Genomic DNA, 22,200 nt, shown 5'->3' with positions numbered 1-22,200 from the left:
AGTGTCAGTAAACTTAAGTATATGGAGCATAATTATTTTACTAAGTTTTAAACTCTCAGTAAACATCAGTGAATGCCGGTTTACTGAAAAACTACTAAAATAACAAACAATTAACTGTTCCATATACTGGGGATATACCACTGTAGTAAACTAAGATACTTCAAGCAGTGTTTCTAAGTTTTGACACTATATTTGATGTTAGAAACACTCACTTATATTTGATGCTACAAACAAACACACTTATACTAAATATCTCTTACTCTTTAACAAAAGTACGTAGTAGAATATTTGATGATGAATCTTAAGAGCATTACATTGGCAGGTACCTTTGTACTACTGACATTTGCCTGTTTTATAATCAACAACACATAATGTTGTATTGCTGTTATATGCGGTTGCACTGGCAAGGAATTTAATTTAGCAACTTGGTGCAACCAAAATTCTGCCAATACTGTGATTGGTCCAATGCCGTTGCAGTGAATGCTGAACCCATCAGCCAAATTAACAGTCTGCCAACATGATTTATTGGCAAAATCAACAAATAAAATTCCAGCCAATTAATTAAACCACGCAGATTAATGACATTCCTATGTACACTGGCAAAAATCATAATAAGGAAGAAATCATTGTTCTGATATCCAAGAACTAAATTCAGTAGTGCCCATATCAATAATTGAGCCATTGAAGTACAATAAGTATAATGATTGGGACAAGTAGTATCATCCATTTTGTAAGTGAAGTGAAGACAATGGAATCTTTAGATCTCTCTACACTTTGGAAAGAAGAATTGTGGTTTGTTTTTGTCACATGTGGTCCTTCCCACTTCAGTCCTACAACATAATGAAAGACTGACTAACTGACAGACAGACTTATGCAGGATACTTACCAAGTGTGTAGCCAATTAGTTCAATCCTGTCTGAGCCCCAGAATATTTGTGGATCATCCTTCCCCACTACCATAAATGGAGCACCAAATGCCTTTAATGATGGAACGACAGACAGACATAAGGTGATCATGCACATATGGCACCTGAACACGACACATACAGATCAGTTAGGGTATAACTATCTACATCCTTTCTGAGTGGTGCTTTTATTAGCATGTTTCAATTTTCTTTTATGGATAGTACTCTGTGCTAATGTATTGTTGATAATCATTACCGGCCAATCAGATGATGATGGTTATCTGAAGGACCAGTAAAGAAGTCACATTGATTTCTTGACTCCTTTAATATCTCACATTATTGCAGTCCACTAAACAAATCTTAACTTTACCATAATTTGGAGTGTGTAACTAGTACCTGTTGCTATATACAAATGGTCATGACTTACTCCATAGTTAAACGCTTCCTGTGTGGTAGCTTCCAACTTATTAATGACATCTTGATCCTTAGAACGGGCCAACAGTTTCTTAGAATTTTCATTTGATATTCCAATTTTGACACATGCCTACATATGGGATCTGATACTTCTGCACATAACGTAATAGCACAATATCACACCTGGATCAAACTAGTATCTTCTGTAATGTCTTCATCCTAGAAAGATAATATCATTAGCTACTAAAGAACCACTAGGTGTACTGAGAAACTGACCAACCCTCATATATACACAGCTGGCTGGCTGAACTAGCTCAGTCTATTATACTCAACACAGTTAGTCATCTATATAGCTATACACAGGGCAAGCACTACAGTGATAGCCAGCTAACTCCTATAAATTCCATTGCACCTCTACCTGTACTGATACAGATGGATAGTGAATGCAAATAGAACTCAACAATGTGTTAGAAATTTTAGTTCTCCTTTTTCTTATTAGCCCATTATCTACAGCATTGTGTAATCAACCCACCCTAGACCACACTCTCATCCATAGCTCCCTAGAAATTGCCTCAACTTTATCCGGCAACTCCAAATTTGCTGCAGTGAGCAGTTGCTGAGCCTGTGTTGTCCCTAATATAGATAGAGGTGGCTAATGTGCATTATATCACAACTAACTTACCTTTTACCATCAAAGTCTCTGTAGGATTCTGTGAGGAATTAACAACAATTAGTACTATACAAATTACTGAAATTATTCACCTACCGATGGTGGCTTTAGTGGTATGTTGTAAAACTTAGCCAGTCTTGCGATATCATATCCGACATGAATTGCCTTTTCTTTACTTTTAGGAAGATTGCTACCTAATAACAGAATGTAACCAAACCATGATTCAGGCAATATTCTGTTAGTGTACAATGAGATAATTATTATATGTTATTATTATTATTATTATTACTAGGACCGCGTCACATACAACCAAGTACATACACCAACGTGACAGCCCCCCGGTGAGGCTATTAGGTGGTGAATGCATTATCCCCAAATCAACTCAATATGTCACAGTAGTGACAGATATAACACTATAGTGGCATCGTAACTAAAGGCCACCAGTAGCTAAGTGCCAGTACATCATTGGTGTGGTATAAATGGCACAGTGATGTGTACAAAGTATATGTATACAAAACATACAGGAGAGAACTATACATTATTGCAGTATTGTATGCAGCAATACATTATAGGCAACATCACCATGCAGATAAAAATTATTAGCCAATATACAGCAATGCATATCAACATCAACTAGAGCTAAGTAAGGTTCATCAGTGATGTAGCAATGGCACAGTGATGGGTGACACACCATAGTTATGCATACACAACTTTCAGGAGATAGCTACACAATGCTGTAGGCGTATGCAAGCCAGATGAACCAGATAAAGGAAGACAGCCAAGCCACTAGAGCCTAGTAGCTACGCCAGGTGAAGGCAAAAAAGATTAAGCACGTATTGAATTGCCTGACACCAACACAAAGAAAGTTCGCCATGCCAGCTGCACAAGACAAAATTGTTTACTTGTATTTTATATGTAACTGTAAGCTTATTGTAAAGAGCGTGGCATATGTCAGTTTAATGTTTTAATTCTTGTATTGTTTATTTACATGAATGAATCCACTGGCAGCTGGCATGGAGACTTGAGATGTTACAGACATAAAAACTTACTTGTAATCTTCTTGTTTACACAAGTGGCTTCTGTAATCTTCTTGTTTACACAAGTGGCTTCTGGCTCTCCTGCACGGGCATCACTAATCTTCTTCGCGCAATATGTAAGTAATTAAGCAAGGGTGTGGTACTGGGCGTTATATAGAATTACACGTATGGTCAAGTCATCAGCACAAACAGGAGCGACGATTATACGTTTGTGCCTTCATTCACAGGCGAATCTATCCCCGGTTAGTTCATGTCTCTAGGCCTCGTAGTTTTCTCAAACATTAATTATTAATTATTTAATTATTTATTTATTTATTTATTACGTAATTTTAACCGCGTTTCGTATTATTCTTAGTACTTGGTTATATAATTAGTGCTTTACAGTGACCAGCACTGAAGGTCTAACAGCAACATGTGCTGCAGCCTTAGGATTACCTAACCTACAAGGACTTAGACCTAGTGACTTGACTTAGTGTTAAGGATTCTTGACACTCAGTTCACTGATATGTTGTTAATGTGCAAAAAATTACACAAATTAATTGCTAATGTGACCAACAGATTGATACGTGTGCAAGAAATGGCTTACAGTGTGAAAATAATAGTATAGAAAATATAGAGATTCCCGGAAAAAAAAGCAAGAAACAAGAGCCAAACAAGTCAACATGTTGAACAGCTCTAGGACTACAATGGGGCATGTCAAATGTTGTAAAGCCCTAACACTTGAAAATATAACACACAGATCTCTAAGTGTTAGGCTCCATTGTAGTCCTAGAGCAGTTTAACATGTTGACTTGTTTGGCTCTTGTTTCTTGGCTTTTTTTTTTTTCCCAGCAATCTCTATTTCCTATATTCCAATGATTTTACACAAATTTGTGTAGTGTAGTTTTTATGACAAAAGGTGCTGGTGGTGCTTGATACTTCACAGTATACTAAACATACGTATGTGTATCAAGCCAATCATTAAGTTGCATGTAAAGTATTTAGTATACAGACCAACTTAAGTTAACAGTGTATTGTTTCCTTGCAGTTAACTGTACTTTGTGCTATTCAGCTTTGATCTATGCAGTGTATAGCATGCTGTGGTCAGTAATGTGTATGTGTGTATGGCTTCTGGTATAGTATGCACACGTGTGCAGTTCTGTGCACAATAATTCAAACTTACTTTGCTCCCTGACTTTAAGGATCTGGAAAGGACACAGTTGCAAATCAAGGTCCCATTTTTGTTTGTATCGATGGAGAACCTAAGAAAGAAATAATACGGCTTATCATATACCACTACTAATACATAGATTAAAATGTCATGCCATTGCTGCTTGCTTCATAGTTAGCTAGGTACTCCAACAGTGGCACTTGTTACTTAGTTACAAAACAAATCACTCTTCATCATGTGCACCATCGAGTATGCATGAAATGGATGTACGTAGCTAGTATAGGTAAGCTTCTTTACCTAATGTGTCAGGTCTGCTATATATTTCTCATTACGCACAAACTAGTTATTGTATATTTACCTCAAAACCTATCCAGGAATATGGTGACATAACATCATAGTACAGTTGGATATACTTGCTCATTTTCAGCAAACACAAGTAAGTACTAGTCACTCACTCAAGCCTCAAGTGTCACAACAAAAATTCACACTACTAACAATATTAACACCTCCACACACAGTACATATTGTGACATGTTTTGATACTTGTAGTGTTGATAGATATCAATGTGTGGCGTTAAATTAATGTGTACATGCACATGTTACGTAGCTTATGCATGTCCCGTGTTCTTCCACTGAAAATGCACTGACCATATGTCATCACGGTACCTCACGTCATCTTTTTAAAACATATAGCTATATGTATAGTGTACGTAACAGAGTGAGCTTTGAAGATATAAACACATGCACTGTATGTTTTTATATGCACATTTCAAGTTAAAGGAAAAACCTCCGGCGATTTGTAGATAATTACCTCTTGTGCTTGTTTTCTGCTTTGTTTGGGCTGTTGTATGGCTCCGCTTATAATTATGTAGTGTTGTTGTTGTATTTGCAGTCTAGTAGAAAATGGTGTCACACTTGACTACTGTTAGGGTAATACAATCAAACAACTTTGCTTTTATTTTTGAAAAGTGTTAGTGTTACACATAGCCATGTACATACTTAGCTCTATAATGTGTTACACACAACAGTTACATAAAATAATTATAGCTACACATGAATGCTAGCTCAGTACTACTTGTATGCTTTTATATCAAAAAATGTTTGCAGCAACTTTTTAAATCTAATAATCCAGTAATCCTTACTTCACAAAACTGACTACTTAAAGCTAGCTACAACTGACTGAAACAATTTTGAATATGAACACAAATCTTATACATGTAAGCAATTCATACCACAGCTAGTAATAGCTACAAGATTCTTTTATGTACTTCTCATAATGTGCATCTACTTACCTCAAAGCCTATCCAGGAATATGGTGACATCACATCATAGTACAGTTTAATTTGTTGAGTCATTTTCAGTACAACATGTAGACACAGGTTTGGTTGATTCCCTACCAAATTCTCTGACACAATTAAATGACCAAACAAAGAGGAGAGCAGTATATATATAGCCAACTGAGTAATTGGGTGAGGTTCTACTAATTTAGTATACTTGTTATAGTAATTAGTTATTTAAATTGTTACTGGAAATGTAGTGAGGTTTGAAAGTTTACATTGCAAGTACACCGCTACACACATTCCATAAACAGTACAGTCACCACTCCTATCAAACACTACTACATAACATACAGTGGAATATTTAACAGTCACTTTTGTGACTGACTGATTTGATGAAGTCTCAATTGGTTGTCTTTACAGAAGTAAAATGGCATCAGAACAATCCTTTATAAGGAAGTTAAATGTACATACAGCATCCTTTACAGGGAGGGTCTTCTAAGAATTCTTCGCTACTCTACAGTAGAACCTCTCAGAAAGGTTCTACTGTATAGTAGCTGTCCTATAAGATCAAGACTTCCTCTCAGTCCATGTTGCTATAGAGATTATTCTCGATGTAATAACACACAGAAGTGATAAAGCAGCTGACTACAGTGAATGCTTTAAAGCTTTTAAATCATGCTCGCACACATACACACACTATATATACTATATATACATACAAACACACATATTACACACCATACTGAGATACACACATACACACACATACACACACATACTTTACACACAAACACACATACTACACACACCCATGCATATGCACACAAAGCCGGCTGCTGTTTACACAGGTATACTAATCCAGTGTATCACTGGTGCATTACTTATATTGTGACTAGCCAGTATTGGCAAATCCTCATGTATAAGGGCAGGATTTATTCTGTAGCTACAAGACGCTGTACTACAACACTTAATGGTTACATGAGTGTACATAGTACAATCACATAATCTATAATGTGTGTGATTTCCAGTCTACTGATTACATAACAATCTACATGCATTGTTCTGTGTGTCAGGTACTCGTATATGTAGCTTCAAAGTGAATTAAAATTACTCCTTAACCCAATTAACTATGTGTTCATTGTATCACTTTCTAGTCACACTTCAATGCTTTACATGTCAGTATTTAAAGAGTATAAATTCAAGTGCTATAAAGTTGTGAAACAATGGATAATGGTATTACAACATGGCTATGTGGGAAAATCCCTACTTTGACATGGACTGGTAGAGGGATAGTATAATCATTAAGGGGTGTGGTCACATGCATTCTGTTTTCTCCAGCAAACCAATAATAACAAGTGCAACTGATAGCATAAGCACTTAGAACTATTTTGTGATATTTATATTCTCGTCAGTAAAGAAAGTGTTGGTATGGAAAATGAACGCCTTGATGTGGTTTCCACAATAGCAAACTCATAATATTATATTCCATTTGGGGTTCAAAAGACCAATTGCTCTCTGTGCCTTGTCTTTATCTTCAATTCTACTTTGTTGTGCTAGACATAAGATAGTAACTGTACAATGAGCTGTATAGCCACTATAGGTTTTACAACTGTGCTCAGCTAGCGGACAGACCAACAATCAGAATCGGCAATTTTTAAAAAGTAATAGCTATCTGTGATTCTGTAAGTTTTTTCTAAGTTTTGATACTATATTATTTGATGTTAGAAACACTCACTAAGACTTTTTAACAAGATATCATGTAGTAGAATATTTGATGTTGAATCATAAGAGCATCAGTTTGGAGGGAACCTTTGTGCTACTGACATTTGCCTGTTTTATAATCCACAACACATAGCTAATGTTGTTATATGTGGTTGAAATGGCAGGGAATTTAATTGAGAGACTTGGTGCAACCAAAATTCTGCCAATCCTGTTATTGGTCCAATGTCGTTGTGAGTGAATGTGGAACCCATCAACCAAATTATCAGTCTGCTGATATGGTTTATCAACAAATATAATTCTGCCAATTAACCATGCAACAAAATGTGAGATTAATGACATTTCTCTGTACACTAGCAAAATCATATAAGGAAAAAATCATTGTTCTGAAATCCAAGAACTGAATTAGTGCCCGTATCAATAATTGAGCCATTGAAGTACAATAAGTATAATGATTGGGACAAGCAGTATCATCCATTTTGTAAGTGAAGTGAAGACAGTGGAATCTCTAGACTTATCCACACTTTGGGAGGAAGAGTTGTGGTTTGTTTTTATCACTAATGGTCCTTCCCACTTCAATCCTGTGTAGTGGACTAACACACTGACAGACAGACATCACGTACAAGACTTACCAAGAGTATGACCCATTAGTTCAATCCTGTCTTGACCCCAGAATACTTCTGGCTTGTCCTTCATCACTACCATAAATGGAGCACCAAATGCCTTCATTGAAACATACAACCATTTGTAATAATTTGTCCATTTCCTCATACAGTAATTATACTGTGTTAGTGTGTAGAAAGCAATACTTATGTTGTCGTAAATTATCATTATGTCATGTAGCCTACCAATTTCACACCTGGACAGTTAACTAGCAAACAGCTGACCTAAACTTGTCACAGTGTATGGATGGTGTCTGAAATCACACTCTTGTTCAAAATGTGTGCTCTTAAAAGTAGTTTTACAACAAAAGTCATCATCCTTATCTAGGATTTAACCCTACTCTCTATACCTACAGTTTAGTAATACTATATATTATTCAGATATGTAAACTTCGCCATGAAAGTTTTTATCGAGATAGTGCGTGTTATAGATAGCCAATATACCCTATTTCCAGAAACATATTCTAAACCCAGGCCAGCCCCTCACATCAACATCTTCTGGATGTATTCCTGAACACAGGTATAAAGGTATTACCTGCAGGTAAATTGGTGAGCCCATGCAAGAGATATACATATACTATACTCCTTGCTGTATTATTACAGGCGGACTCACCCCAAACCCAAATGCTTCCTGTGTTGTTGCTTCCAACTTTTCTTTGACATTTTGATCCTTAGAACGAGCCAGCAGTTTTCTAGCTTCTTCCTTCACAATTCCAGCTTTAACACATGCCTGAGGGGAAACCATAATGTGTTATGATACAAGTCAGTAGCCACCAACACACTTGGATCAAGCTAGCATCTTCTGTGATATCTTCATCCTGTAGTAGTGAAGAATGGACAAGATTATAGGCAATATTACAATAATAGAACCAGATAGCCAGATTACTTGCACTACAAACTTTTTGTCCAGATAACCAGATTAAGAATATTTTTAGCAATACCGTATTTATAACTGTGACATCATAATTTCATCAATACTGATACATTATAATAAAAACATAATTATCCGCAATACAATTCACATCCTTAATCTATACTTTTGTGTTAACATACCTTTGCCCACAACCGCATAAACAATTTCCTAGATATTGCCTCAACACTATCAGGATACTCCAAGTTGGCTGCAGTTAGTAATAGCTGAGCTCTCAGCGTCCCTACATCACAGAGATTAGACACTTAAGAGTACATGGTGTAGTGGCTATATGACATCATTAATAGTACACAAGTTCAAATGTACAGCCCACAGTAAGCATTAGCCACACACAAGCGAGCATAACATAAATGATGCACATTACTATGTAACTACTATAATTCAATTGAAATGATTGAAGTATTGGAACTTATAATAAAGTTCCTGATGATATCAGTGCCACTTTTTATTGAAAAAATCCCACTTTCCTCCTAGCTACAAGTCCAATCAGATAATAGTTCTACCATGTATAACCCTCCAGTGTAACCACCACAACATAGCTACACTGAGTACATGCACATAATAGTCTCACCTTTCACAAACAAAGCCTCAGCAAGTTTCTGTATGGTTAGAAACACAACACTAACTAGTAGTGTGATAATAGACCACTACACTCACTGAAGGTGGAGGTGGGTTTAATGGAATACAATAATATTCAGCCAGTCTTGCAACATCCTGTCCTACATACTGGGCTTTTAGTGGAACATTTTGAGAGTGGTTACCTGTTAAAGTAGATGATGATGATACACAAGTTAACCAAAATATCATACACACAACTAATTACATAAGTTATTAACTATGTACCGATCCAGGGATCAAATTCACATCAGCTGGTAACATGCTGGGATGCAAGTTTCCTTTCTTAATAAATGTATATTGTGGGAGCCCTCCCACATTATAAACTCTTGATATTATGATGAATTTTGTTACTTAAGGGCAATTTAACTGTAGAGTGCATCCATAATGGAAATATTTAATCTGAAAAAATTCTGTTGTCATGTTTTCATGGTACTGTGATGCATATTAGTATATGTAGCAAATAGGACAGCTGGCTGTGATATTCGGGATTAATGGTGTGAGCGTTGTAAACAGTAAGGAGTAAAATAGTGCAAGGTGACTATTTCCTTCCTAGCCATCCTACCATAACAACTGTAACAGTAGTTCACTACAGCAAAAAGCTAATCACACTTAGCAACCATTACCTAGCTATGGCAGTAAAATAACCTTTTACTTTAGCAGTGGTTACCTAACAACCATCGCTAAGCAACCACAGTATGGTAACACCAATTGATAATTCAGACATGTGTAGAATCACACCACACAATTTAGTTAATCAGATTTTTGTCAAGGGACCTTGACTAACAAGTGTAATACTAATATTTAGTTCTAATCAACGTTGAAACCGGGTCACTACTGCTGACCCGGATGACCCACTGACCCGGATGTGACCCGGATTAATTAAAGCCGAGACGTGTTTCGGCTAGTCTCGGGTTAGCGAACGAGTCTACATTTTGAGCGTTCGATTCGTGTTGAGTAAATATTGAAAACTTCAGCCTAGCTGTAGGTTGAAGACCAAAAAAAAAAAAAAAAAAAAAAAAAAAAAAAAGGTCTTCACCTACTGACAATAGCTACCCCTCACCATAGATACCCTCAGTTTCGTGCTACATACTGCACTTACTAACAAATAGGCGTGGCTGAGCATATGTTGTTGGTAATGCGATAAGTAGGCGTGGCTCACGAAAGAGCTACGCGATAGCGTTTCTATGTGGGTAATTGGAAAAGGCGGGTACGGTCGGACGCGGACACGGACACAGACATTTTCAAAAAGGACTTTTACATTTATATAACAGTTAATTTTCATACCTAACGCTGTTTTTACAGCAGTCTTCGCCTCCAGACCCAGGCGTCGATCTTTTCATAGCGCTTATCCATTTATAAGCGCACGTGCGAAGGATAGACTAGCACTCTAAAGACCATTACAGTGTTGTATACGTGCTCTAGAAATCTAATTCAGAGTCACAGAGATTAATCTAGCATGTCCCAACTTAATCTCGTGGGCCAGGTCCTTGAAATCTTCAACACTCGGTATAAGCGCTTGCGCCTTATACTAAAAGGCGTAAGATTGTGGATTTGGCCTGCTAAGCTAAGTTGCATGGGGAATACAAGCTAATCTCTACAACTATATAACTCTGTATTAGACTTTAGAACATGTGTACAACACCATTATGGTCTTTGGCATGCTGTGCAGTGCTTTATAAATGGATAAGCGCTATGAAAGGATCGACGCCTGGGTCTCGAAGCGAAGACTGCTGTAAAAACAGCATTAGGTATGAAAAATAACTGTTACATAAATGTAAAAGTGCTTTTTGAAAATGTCCGCGTCCGTGTCCGCGTCCGACCGTATCCGCCTTTTCCAACTACCCTTTATATGTTCCACGTCGTCAAACGAACAATTTCGTTTCTCACGTGATCCAATCCGGGTCAGACCCGGATAAATTGTAAACCGGGTCAGACCCGGATGACCCGGAGAAAATATGACCCGGACGACCCGACCCGGTTTCAACGCTGGTTCTAATCACTTGACTTATTTCAAAACAAAGCATCAAGGTGCTATTGAGAATATTATTGCAACAATCTGAGAATATTATTGTAACAAATCCACATGTCAGATTAAACATGAAATCTCTGTGGAGTAAATATAGATAACATGAATTGCTAACTGCAACTGATAATATACATGCAAACTTTATTTACTGTAGCTAAGTACAGTGCCATCTAGAAAACTTTATATAGACTCTGGTTATTTTATAGCTGCACATGGCGACTATAAGCACATAATTATTACCTGTTGAGTGCACAAAAAAATAAAAATAAAAAATAAAATAAAAATAAAATAAAAACTTGTTGAGTGCACAGGTATACTTGTACTGCTGGACAGTAGTTTGCTAAGGACATAACTCCAGTTGAAATTACTGCTGCAAACCGAGTTCATGCTACCTAGAATGGCAGCAAAATCTGGTTGTGAAGCTGCCCAGGTGCAGTCATGGATTTTTTTCTCTGCAACTTTTCAAACATGCTTCTTTTATCAGACTGTACAGGATCAGGTGTCCTACAGACCTACTGTAAAGCCTTAATGAATGAATAAATTAATAAAAAGCTGTTACCAAACTAGAAGTGCCACAGTGCACACTTGATATCTCACTGAACATGTGTCCACAATAGATACTTCCTCAGATACTACCACCCTGAAGCAAACTATTTGACTGAATACTATACTGGTGTCCTGAAACTGTGGTTTGCTTGAACAATGCTCCCTTAGCAGAAACTCCTTGTGATCATCATGCACTTAATAAATTTCTTCCAAAAATAACATATACGCTTAATAACCAGAGTCTATGGTATACTATAATTCAATGTGTGTTACACAATGCAACATACCACTTAACTCCCTGACCCTTGGTAAAACAAAAGGACATAGTTGCAAGTGAAAATTCCATTTCTGTTTGTATTGGTGCAAAACCTAAGGAAGAAAATAACCAGCAATGCAGTGGAACCTATGATAACAGTCACCATGCATGGTCACCTTTGTATAATGACCATTGTCACAAGGTCCCTACTGTTTTCCCATACAGAAATATGAATTGTGATCTGATGTGAATAGCAGCCAGAAAAGAATTCCCCTATGAATCACCATAATATTATGTATAACTTCAACTCTCATACAGTGGTCACTGCATGTCTTATATCAGGAGCTCATAAGTGCCTTCAGTGAAGGAACATGATACTAGTGGTTCCAACCATTGTCCAATTACAAGTCTATATAGGGCAGTCATACCTATATTCACTACTGCTCAGTTGTTAGTTACATCGTCACCTTCAAACTGCTAATTAAAAATGAGTTAAAGTGCCTTGTGTGCTTTTTGTAAGTTTAAAGAGTCTGAGCAAAGTTCATAATACAGCTTGTACAACATTACTGCGTATGGTTGAATAGACATTGGTATTTGATCAAATTAATACTACTTAGTATTATGAACTCTTGGTCTGAACAGCTCTTCGACATACTAGCTTCCTACTTTTCAATGCATGAATACTATATAATCCAGCTGCCTTCATTGCATACTAGTCACAGTCACTAAATTGCTGCTGACCACCCTATGCAGGTTTTTTCTCTATAATAGCCATCATAAAAGCTTTCTGGCCTGAAGGTGACCATTCTACACAGGTTCAGCTATAAAATATCTGGTAGCTATTTAGCAACAAATTAAATATTCTTATTCACTATAACTGTGTATATGTTTCGTTACCTCAAAACCAATGTAGGAATAAGGTGACATCACATCATAATACAGCTTTATTTGTTGACTCATTTTCAGCAAAACTGATGGACATGTACACTGACTTGGTTGGTTCCCTACAAGACTGTGACAAAACAAGGAGGAGAACATTTATTATAGAGCTAGCTAATTGGATGAGGTTAGCTGCATAATGTGACGTGTTGCCAATGCTAACACTAAATTCACCTACACTAGCTACCATATATTATGATCAGCTTTGGATGCATTCATCAGTTGATATGAACAATGCTCATCACACTACAAACACTGCATCCTATATACGTAGTCCTATCACTAAGACAGGTTTTTTTTACCATGAAGATTTTATTTTCTTGATTAGTGGTTGGCTGCATATGGTGACTAAATTTGCACTTAATTTATCTCATGTGCATTTGTACCTTTTCACTCCTGTAACTCTACGTATGATTGTGCCATTATGAAGTGAGAACAAACTGCATATCATTGACCGGGTGTGCTGTAAGTGACACTTCTTCTCTAATCCAAGTAAGCTACTTGCCAATGACAGGAGTAAAAATGTCTTTACTTAACAACGCTTTCTTCTTCTCTTCCAATGCACATCTAATAATCGACATAAAATTCCAGCAGATTTTACTTTACACGGAGAGCTATATGTTTGCGGAAAATTTTTTCACAGTCTTATTTGTTTGTTATTTTTATTAGTTTAATCAAAAGGTAAGATGAGTACAGAAGGCAACAAGACCTATAGGTGTACTACCTATAAACACAAGTATAGGTACACAAAGAAATACGTAGCTAGCTATAGCTACAATACACACTAAATTACATAAAGACTATATACATAATACTCTATTAGAACTTAAGATTCATGATAAATTATAGACATGGTAAACTGTTATACTGTAGCTACTCAAAACAATAGTTGGTGATTGGCACTTAGCTAGTGATGTCATCTAGCTGTAAAGAAATGGTTTATATATTAGCTATGGCATAAAATGACATACATGTAGCATGCATTAGTTAGTGTAGAACTACATCTGGTGGTCTGATGGTAACATTACCCATGTAGATATGTGACAGCTGTCATTACTCCTTTACTCTATCTCTTGAGTTTCATGTAGATATATAATTAGCTCACAAAGAGTAAAGACAGCTGTTGCACACCTGCCATCAGACAATGTAATTTCCCTCTACACTTCACTTGTCACTGAAACAAGCTGGATTGCATGAAGTGGTTATTATTAAGAAGCAATTATCCCTACTGTGCATGCGCATTTCAGTTATAGAATCTCCACAGCACAGTAGAGATTGGACATACGGTGTATAGATACTTCAATCCAGCTTGTTTCAGACTTTTTAAAGTTATTTTTTTCTCAGTTCTTTAGACTAGGCCTAGCTACTTGTTTGTAATTTTTTTTCATGACTATGCTAAACACCCTCGCTTCAGAGCTACTAGCTGCAGTTAGCTATACAACATATATAGCTACATCTAAATGACTGAAGTATAAATCCCGCGTTTTTTCATAACTGTGAATTTTGCAGTTTAGCTACTATCTAGTACGCCGTGAGCACATACGAATCATACTATATAGCACTTACACGTGTACTTCTAGGCGATGTAGAACAAATCACTGCACTGTATCAATCTCTAGCAAGGGCCGGGTAGCTATATGCAGGGATTGACTAAGTTCACCCAATCCATGTCACTCACATGACTAGTGTTATGTGACCACACTATTTGCGGGTGACTCACCACCTGACGTAACACATAGATTAATACTCTTATACAGATTAATAAAGCGCTTGTCCTGTATTTTGGTGAACTGGTGAATCAGAGTTATTATGACTGAGGAACGCTTGACAGCTGTTCCTTTGGTGAGATGGAACGTCAACCATTGGTTCAACCAACTTTTGGGGTTACTGAATAGCTACTGCTGACGAGGAAGCTGAATCCTATTAAACTCGAGTAGACTGGTAAGTCAATGTGATGTACAGGTAGCTAGTAAGACTAGTACTGCTACTATGGCCACTTGTTACTGCACTGCTTATAAGCTGCTGCACTGCTTTTCCACTACAAAGACCAAGCAGAAGAAGCAACTAATAGTCAGACTTGCAAAATATATATCACAGTCAAGGGGGGTGGCACCAGGGCCGCCCACAGGGGGGGGGGGGGCAACTGGGGCATTTTGCCCCGGGCCCCAGCCTGAAAGGGGCCCCAGGAGGCCCCATGAAGGGCCCCCTGAATACTTGTTTAAAAGATCGATATACTCTAATAGAGCAGTCAGATCTAAATACTCTAATAGAGCAGTCACAGTATTCTTCAGAGGAGCAGTGTAGCAAGCTTATAGATAAGGAGATATGGTTGGTGATGGGTAGTTATTGTCATTGCCAGCAGGTTGTGACCTTTTTTTTTTTTTTTTTTTTTTTGGTCTTCACCTTACAACTTGGGTCAAGGGCCCCACTTTAACTCTTTGCCCTGGGCCCCTTAATTTCTCTGGGCAGCCCTGGGTGGCACTACTACAAATATATCTTGTACTCTGATGGCTTCATCCTCAGATGGAGTGGTCAAACTCGAAAAATGCTGCCTGTAAAATCCAGGAGCTATAGAAAGAAGCATGCAACATTAATACGCAAACCACATGCTTACCACACAAGTCAATGGCAAATGTATACACAGCATTAAACTCATTAACTACCTTGTGTAAAGTATTAAAATAAACCATAAACAATGCATATAAGTATGAACCTTGACTGTTTACAGTTTATTGTATATATTCACCACTAATTAATTCTATAGTTTTGTACAAAATTTGAATTAATTGTGGGTTTCTTAGTGTCTAACCACATTGTAACAATATTACACTGAATGTCCTTATGCTGATCAGACTTTGCCGACAATCCATATACTGAGAACAATAATTCTTAACTTGCAGCTATCTTAGTTATTGTGAACGAGGTGTGTCTGCACAATTTGCTACTGTACTCTACCATAGACCAGCTACTATATATGTAATAAGTGTGTTATTATTTTGTGTAATTTCATTGTAGCCACTCCTCTCTACTCTTCAGATACTTTCGTGATAACTACAGTAGAACAGGTGAAATAAAAAGTGACTCCAATTTTTTTTAATTATTATTATTATTAAAGCTTTACAGTGGCCTGCACTGAAGGTCTGACAGCAACATGTGCTGCAGCCTTTGGATTAACCTAACCTAACACACTGGAACTGGAGACTTAAAGATTACATGGCCTAGCTAACAATAAGGTGAAACAGAAAAGGGTCAAAGAAAGGAAAAAAATCCCTCCTACCCCAGGATTCGAACTGCAGGCCACCCAATGTCTAGTCGAGCGCCACACTCAGTCTCCTCCAGGATTCTAACCATTTGGATCATGTTTGTTGTACAGGCAACACTCTATCAGCTGAGTAGGAACTTCTGCTTTACACATTGATCCATAATTGGCTGCTATGGAAACTTTCCTATATGATATAATGTTAGTAGAATCTCAGCAGGTTGTTAAGGTGAGAGTTAAATACCTATGTATGTAACTAGACTTGTATAAATTTAAAGGCTGGCCAGTTCTTCCTGACCATCCATACTACTTCACATGTACGATACTACAATCATCAGTGACTTGATATGATGTGGATATTTTTAGGTCGTAGGGAACAAGGCATAGGTGTCATCGACCTGCAGCTATGTTGTTCTCACTATTCAGACACTTTTAAGGTAGGGACTATACCAGATCTTGTAACAAACTGTAACACTTCTTTAGCATTAAACTTCACTAAACCTTGTATACAGTTGTTGAGCACTAGTTGTCAGGGTGCCTATGTATGTACACAGATCATCAGTATAGGGGACCAAACTAAATAACAAGCTTGAGGCTATAATGTGACTGAATTTTTGAAACTATCATGGTGCCATTAATAGCAGAAAACACTTTTCAAATATTTCTTAAGCTTTTCTTGTAATTCAAGGTATCTATGTACCTTCAAATTGGTAGGAATTTAGCTTATAATGCTGTGTTTTACTGTAAAACTAATGTGTAGAATACACCCATAAAGGTAATTTTCCAAATTCAGTGACATACATTCCTTATCAGGATGCTACAGTGAATTGGTTGAATTATTGTGATGACAATTCATGTAGGAGGCAAAAGATGACCTCATCACTATAGTGTTTGCAAGGGTCGTCCTGAGCTGCTAAACAATCCTTGTAATCTTAAACACCTATGATGAGGTGAGCGAGTGGACTGCTACCTACGTGAAGGATAGAATAAATAACTTCAACCCTGGACCGGACAAGTTGTTTGTGCTAGGATTACCAACTGATAAAGAGATGTAATTTTTGCAGTAATTAAACAGTCTGTTGCACTCCACTTGGTATGTACAAGAAGCTAATAGAGTATCAACATAAAGGAGAAGTGTCTTTCAAATATGTGGTGACATTTAACATGGACGAATATGTGAAGCTACCTGTACCACGAGATCATCCGAGCTACCACACTTACAAATTTCTTCAAACATATTGACATTGAGCCAGCTAATGTGCACATACTGGATGGAAATGCTCCAGATTTAGTTGCTGAATGTAGCCAGTTTGAGAAAGAAATTACAAAAGTTGGTGGTGTAGAACTGCTTATCGGAGGTACATATAGTAGGAATTTTTCAAGTGATTTATAAAGTTGTGTGTTTGTAGGTACTGGTCCTGAGACATATTGCATTTAGTCAACCCGGATCATCACTTGTGTCCAGGACAAGAGTAAAGGCTTTGTCACAAGAAACTATTGATGCTAATGCCAGGTATGAAGCTTATATCCCTCCCTATTGTATACCCTTTGAGATGGTGTTTAAGAGGTTTCCTGATTTTAGGGGTGTATTCAAATGGGACCATGGATTAGTTTCCAGTGTCTTTTTGAGAGGTTCAACTGTAGCTATAGTTAGAAACACTTGGTTGACTTGTAATACTTACACTTGTATCTGTCTAGGTTCTTTGATGGTGATACAAGTCAGGAGGTACCCACACAAGCACTAACAGTTGGAGTAGGAGCTGTTATGGATGCCAGAGAAGTAAGTATAAAACACATACAAAATAATCTGCAACAGTATTAATTTTATGGAATAGGTTATGATATTGATAACTGGAGCCTACAAAGCTTTTGCATTGTACAAGGCAGTCGAGGAGGGGGTCAGTCATATGTGAACAGTTTCAGATTTCCAGATGCACCCCAAGGCAATTTTTGCGTGTGACGATCCAGCAACCATGGAACTGAAGGTGAAGACAGTACAATACTTTAAGGGGCTCATGGACGTACATCAAGAGGCTATTGAGAATTAAGCAGCAGAAAGAAATAACTTATACAAAACTTTTTGTCAATGTACAATGTATTGTAGTCAATTGTGAAGACTATCAAAAATAACTGCACAATTGTATTTAGGGTTTTTTTCCAGGTAGTTTCATCTTGTTTCTGTACAATGTGTCAAGGAAGAATCTTTACCACAGAATTTAAGAATGCATATCAAGGATACAAATTATACTCCAGTTTCTGTCTCAGACCTCCCATCATCACAAACTCAGTGTTGTATATTGCTGCAAATAAAGACCAATACTAAGCTAGGTGGGTACATTATACAGGTCTCTCACTTATTTCAGCTTCATCAAAGACAGATACTTCGTCACTATCCAAGTCTCCGTCACACGTCAAAATAACAAGTGGCTTCTTGTACAGTGTTAAACCATTCTAGAGAATGATAATAATACTTTAAGAGGTTCACAGATACATTGGAAATATGGTACATGTGCACAAAAAAAAGTAATGAAGAAAGTTGCAAGGGAGCAAACCATTACTTATGTCAACAGCTTATGAGTCAAATAACGTGTGAGCCCTCACAACTACATTCCTTTTTTTAGTGTACCATACACTACTTACCTTCAATTTCTTACAGGATGCATTCATTGTTTGTAGTGTGTGTAAAGACACTACCTATATGTACATACAATAAAGAAAACTTATCATTAGCTGGATCAGTGTAATAATGTTTGTGTTCACCTGAGTCCTCATTTCAACTTGTGTTACATGTACATGGGCCAGTTGCCCAAACATTTACTAGCACTGTGAAGCCCTTTAAATGCTGCAACTGTATATCGAAAAAGCACTTTGATGTGGGCTAGAACAAGTGATTTATGGGCAGTGTTGGGACAGTTACTTTTTAAAGTAACTAGTTACATATTACTTGCAACTGAACTATTTAGTTACAGTTACATATTACCCATAAAATAAAGTAACTATAATAATATTACATATTATAATTACTTTGTGTCCACAGCCTTAAATTAAGTTGTCACGTGTGAAACTACCACCTTATCACGTGACATGATTGCATTGTTGGACAATGTGCAAATCTTGGTTATAAGTAAGAAGCTGGCGAATGAGCTTCATTCAGTAGGCTTCACTATTTCGTTGTGGCTAAGCGTTACTCAGTGGATCACTAATGAGATTAGTAACTTCGTTACTTGTAATATTAGATTCATTACAGTAACTAGATTACTTAGGTTACATTTGTAAGTAAAGTAACTTGAGTTATATTACCTGTTTTTATAGTGTATTTCGTTATATTATTTAGTTACCACAAAAGTAATAATTATTATGTGATGCATTACATAATGCGTTACCCCCAACACTGTTTATGAGGCTTTAAAAATATCCCATATACAGTATGTATGATTGAGGCACACAAACATGTTTACAACATGAAAACATGCTTAAACTATTGGGAGTGAACACATGTTCACCTCTTTGATATTACTGTTTTTGGCAGGGGCTCAGGTGAACCGTACTGACTATAACTAGACCTCTCCACCAGTGATTTCCCTTAGAGACTTGGGACAAGGAATTACTTGAGGTGTGCAGTAGAACGTAAGTCCCTACATGTGTATGGAACATAAGATGAACACACACACGCACGCGCGCACGCACGCACGCACCACGCACACACACTTGTAATAGTTTTTCACATTGAGCTTTCTTCAATGATGCAGAATATTAAAACCATAGATCGTCTCAGCATACTGATCTTTCAGTGCAAACTCTGTTTCATCTAACAAGGACAGATAGGTCATTATAACACACCAGTACACGCTGGTGATTTACCTACAAAATAGCAAAACATCTCCACTTCTCACAATCCACCCTGTCGTGACCATGTGCTTTGCCACAGAAATGGCACACAAGAACTTGATGGTATGTGTCAGCTGAAACGAAAATGAAAACATACAATGCATAGCAGTCACATCAAAAAGTGGGCTTTAGAGTTGTGAGATCAAAGGTAGCAGCCAAGAAAGGCTGCAATGATGTTAATGTCAATAATAACATATGGCAATACTGTCATCAAAATTTATTGATATCAACATCATTGTAGCTGCAGCCATCATCAACTGCCACCTTTGCTTTCCCAACATTGACTCACTCTTGATGTAACCAGATGGGTGCAATCTTTTGCATCAACTTTAATCCCTCCCAGTCTGTTGATCTATGACATGAACACACTCAATGTACATTAAAAATTACAACTAGGATTTTTATACACAGTACAAAAGTGTTTCATACACAACAAGTCTTGCATGAAATTTGCATGTAAATGTTTTAGCGGTAAGAGCCCATTAAAATTCATACACCTGGAACCATTAAAATTCATACACCTGGAACCATTAAAATTCATACACCTGGAACCATTAAAATTCATACACCTGGGACTATTAAAATTCATACACCTGGAACCAATAAAATTCATACTGTCAGACCTTCAGTGCTGGTCACTGTAAAGTGCTAATAATAATAATAATAATAAATACACCTGGAACCATTAAAATTCATACACCTGGAACTATTAAAATTCATACACTGACTAGTGTGAATTTTCTATGATATTGGATGCTCATACTAATTACTATAGCTGGGTGATGTACTGGTACGGAGAAGGTATTTTAATGATACCGTTAAGGTACTGGATGAATTTAGAAAATACCACCATACCGTCTAGAGTTAGATGGCAACTGATTCATAGCATCATCCTGTTATTTCCTGCTGTTACCAACATGAAGATACTTTGCCAATGTAAAAGATAACCTTCTAATTGTACTAAAGCCATTTTAGCATGTTTCATCAACCTTCTATCACCCTTTCCATAAGAAAGTTTCACTTAATATTACTTTAGTTCAAAAATATAATCCATACCGTGGTATGTATTTGTACCGTGATATTTTCTATATTACCGTCCTGACTTTGACAAATCTCATACCACCCAGCTCTACTAATTACATGGAAATTTGACGTATACAGTACACATATGGTTGAACATGCAACATGTACACAACACATGCTGCAATTATTTAAAGCAAGAAAAAACATCAGGATACCTGTGCATTACTTGGGTGCTGGTATTTGGTGCCTTGGGGGCAAGATTAGTACCCCACAGGAGACTGTACCATGTCACATTGTGGGCACCACAGTCCCTTATCCATTACGTGATATATGCACAATTAGACACTGCTTTCCCAGTAAACACCAAATGCTTATTTACAGCTGGGTAAACTAGAGCAATGTGAGTATAAATTTCTTACTACTCTCTCACACGTACGCTCACCCACATACGCACATGCACATGCGACACACACACACAGGCACACACACACACACCTGTTTCATTTTCATCATTGCTGCACCAAACATGCCAGTAAAGACAATGCAAGGTTCCTTAACCATTGAAGGAGCTACAGTAGTGCCAGACTCCCTAACTTCTGCATCATCACCCTCTGCATCAGTAACTGCTTCTCTTTTGTTTATGTGGAATCTTCTTCCCAACAATGTACCCATCCAAAAACACTTTCCAAGGCTCTGTGTGTGGAGATTACAGAATAGCATCGTGGTTCTTACAAATACCTCTTACAGTACCTAGCAGAGACAATGCTGATGGGTGTGAGAGGGGTAGAAATTCATCCTCCTGATTTAGGATGTAGTATTTAGAAGACAGCTCTTTGCCAGCTAATGGTGGTAAAGATTTGTATCTGGACACCTTGTAC

General features: G+C 37.2%; 2 protein-coding genes, 2 long non-coding RNA genes and 1 pseudogene across 5 annotated transcripts; 1 reads left to right on the top strand and 4 right to left on the bottom strand.

Annotated features, from left to right (window-relative positions):
* Nucleotides 1-542: 542 nt before the first annotated feature.
* LOC136267108 (glutathione S-transferase kappa 1-like) lies at nucleotides 543-5,601 on the bottom strand. Of its 2 annotated transcripts, XM_066062174.1 has the most exons (9): nucleotides 5,468-5,601; nucleotides 4,188-4,266; nucleotides 2,085-2,182; nucleotides 2,001-2,028; nucleotides 1,851-1,951; nucleotides 1,502-1,537; nucleotides 1,332-1,448; nucleotides 887-977; nucleotides 543-830 (listed from the first exon to the last, which is right to left on the bottom strand). In XM_066062174.1, exons 1-9 carry the CDS (start codon nucleotides 5,528-5,530, stop codon nucleotides 667-669), a joined length of 777 nt encoding a protein of 258 aa, XP_065918246.1. In that variant the 5' UTR covers nucleotides 5,531-5,601; the 3' UTR covers nucleotides 543-666. The 2 variants fall into 2 exon arrangements, with proteins under 2 accessions (XP_065918246.1, XP_065918247.1); XM_066062175.1 differs by lacking the exons at nucleotides 543-830; nucleotides 887-977 and adding an exon at nucleotides 984-1,225 and having other exon boundaries at nucleotides 1,275-1,448.
* Nucleotides 5,602-7,466: 1,865 nt separating this feature from the next.
* LOC136266243 (glutathione S-transferase kappa 1-like) lies at nucleotides 7,467-14,880 on the bottom strand. The gene is made up of 10 exons (XM_066061253.1): nucleotides 14,719-14,880; nucleotides 13,111-13,225; nucleotides 12,245-12,326; nucleotides 9,425-9,528; nucleotides 9,339-9,366; nucleotides 8,890-8,990; nucleotides 8,619-8,654; nucleotides 8,450-8,566; nucleotides 7,807-7,897; nucleotides 7,467-7,755 (listed from the first exon to the last, which is right to left on the bottom strand). The coding sequence occupies exons 2-10, from the start codon at nucleotides 13,171-13,173 to the stop codon at nucleotides 7,592-7,594; spliced, it is 786 nt and encodes a 261-aa protein (XP_065917325.1). The 5' UTR covers nucleotides 13,174-13,225; nucleotides 14,719-14,880; the 3' UTR covers nucleotides 7,467-7,591.
* Nucleotides 14,881-17,466: 2,586 nt separating this feature from the next.
* Nucleotides 17,467-18,640, top strand: LOC136266244 (glucosamine-6-phosphate isomerase 2-like; annotated as a pseudogene).
* On the bottom strand, nucleotides 18,474-20,222 carry LOC136266245 (uncharacterized). Its single transcript, XR_010705989.1, has 6 exons — nucleotides 20,118-20,222; nucleotides 19,975-20,046; nucleotides 19,052-19,105; nucleotides 18,766-18,862; nucleotides 18,651-18,711; nucleotides 18,474-18,589 (listed from the first exon to the last, which is right to left on the bottom strand). It is a non-coding gene; the product is annotated as an uncharacterized lncRNA (long non-coding RNA).
* Nucleotides 20,223-20,272: 50 nt separating this feature from the next.
* Nucleotides 20,273-22,158, bottom strand: LOC136266247 (uncharacterized). Its single transcript, XR_010705994.1, has 4 exons — nucleotides 22,073-22,158; nucleotides 21,818-22,015; nucleotides 20,589-20,651; nucleotides 20,273-20,373 (listed from the first exon to the last, which is right to left on the bottom strand). It is a non-coding gene; the product is annotated as an uncharacterized lncRNA (long non-coding RNA).
* Nucleotides 22,159-22,200: the final 42 nt, after the last annotated feature.

The sequence above is a fragment of the Dysidea avara genome, chromosome 9 (assembly GCF_963678975.1).
Source record: "Dysidea avara chromosome 9, odDysAvar1.4, whole genome shotgun sequence".
Lineage (NCBI taxonomy): Eukaryota > Metazoa > Porifera > Demospongiae > Dictyoceratida > Dysideidae > Dysidea > Dysidea avara.
The sequence above is the reverse complement of the archived record's forward strand: the minus strand, read 5'-3'. Positions and strand labels throughout refer to the sequence as shown.

Excerpts from the sequence above, each read along its gene's own strand:
- LOC136267108 (XM_066062174.1), bottom strand. The coding sequence starts at position 5,530 with ATGACTCAACAAATTAAACTGTACTATGATGTGATGTCACCATATTCC. Across the intron at positions 4,267-5,467 it reads ATTCCTGGATAGGCTTTGAG|GTTCTCCATCGATACAAACA; the intron begins GTAAGTAGATGC and ends TTTCTTTCTTAG. Across the intron at positions 1,952-2,000 it reads AGAGACTTTGATGGTAAAAG|GGACAACACAGGCTCAGCAA; the intron begins GTAAGTTAGTTG and ends TATCTATATTAG.
- LOC136266243 (XM_066061253.1), bottom strand. The coding sequence starts at position 13,173 with ATGAGTCAACAAATAAAGCTGTATTATGATGTGATGTCACCTTATTCC. Across the intron at positions 8,991-9,338 it reads TGAGGCTTTGTTTGTGAAAG|GGACGCTGAGAGCTCAGCTA; the intron begins GTGAGACTATTA and ends TCTGTGATGTAG. Across the intron at positions 7,756-7,806 it reads ACTAATGGGTCATACTCTTG|GATTGAAGTGGGAAGGACCA; the intron begins GTAAGTCTTGTA and ends TCCACTACACAG.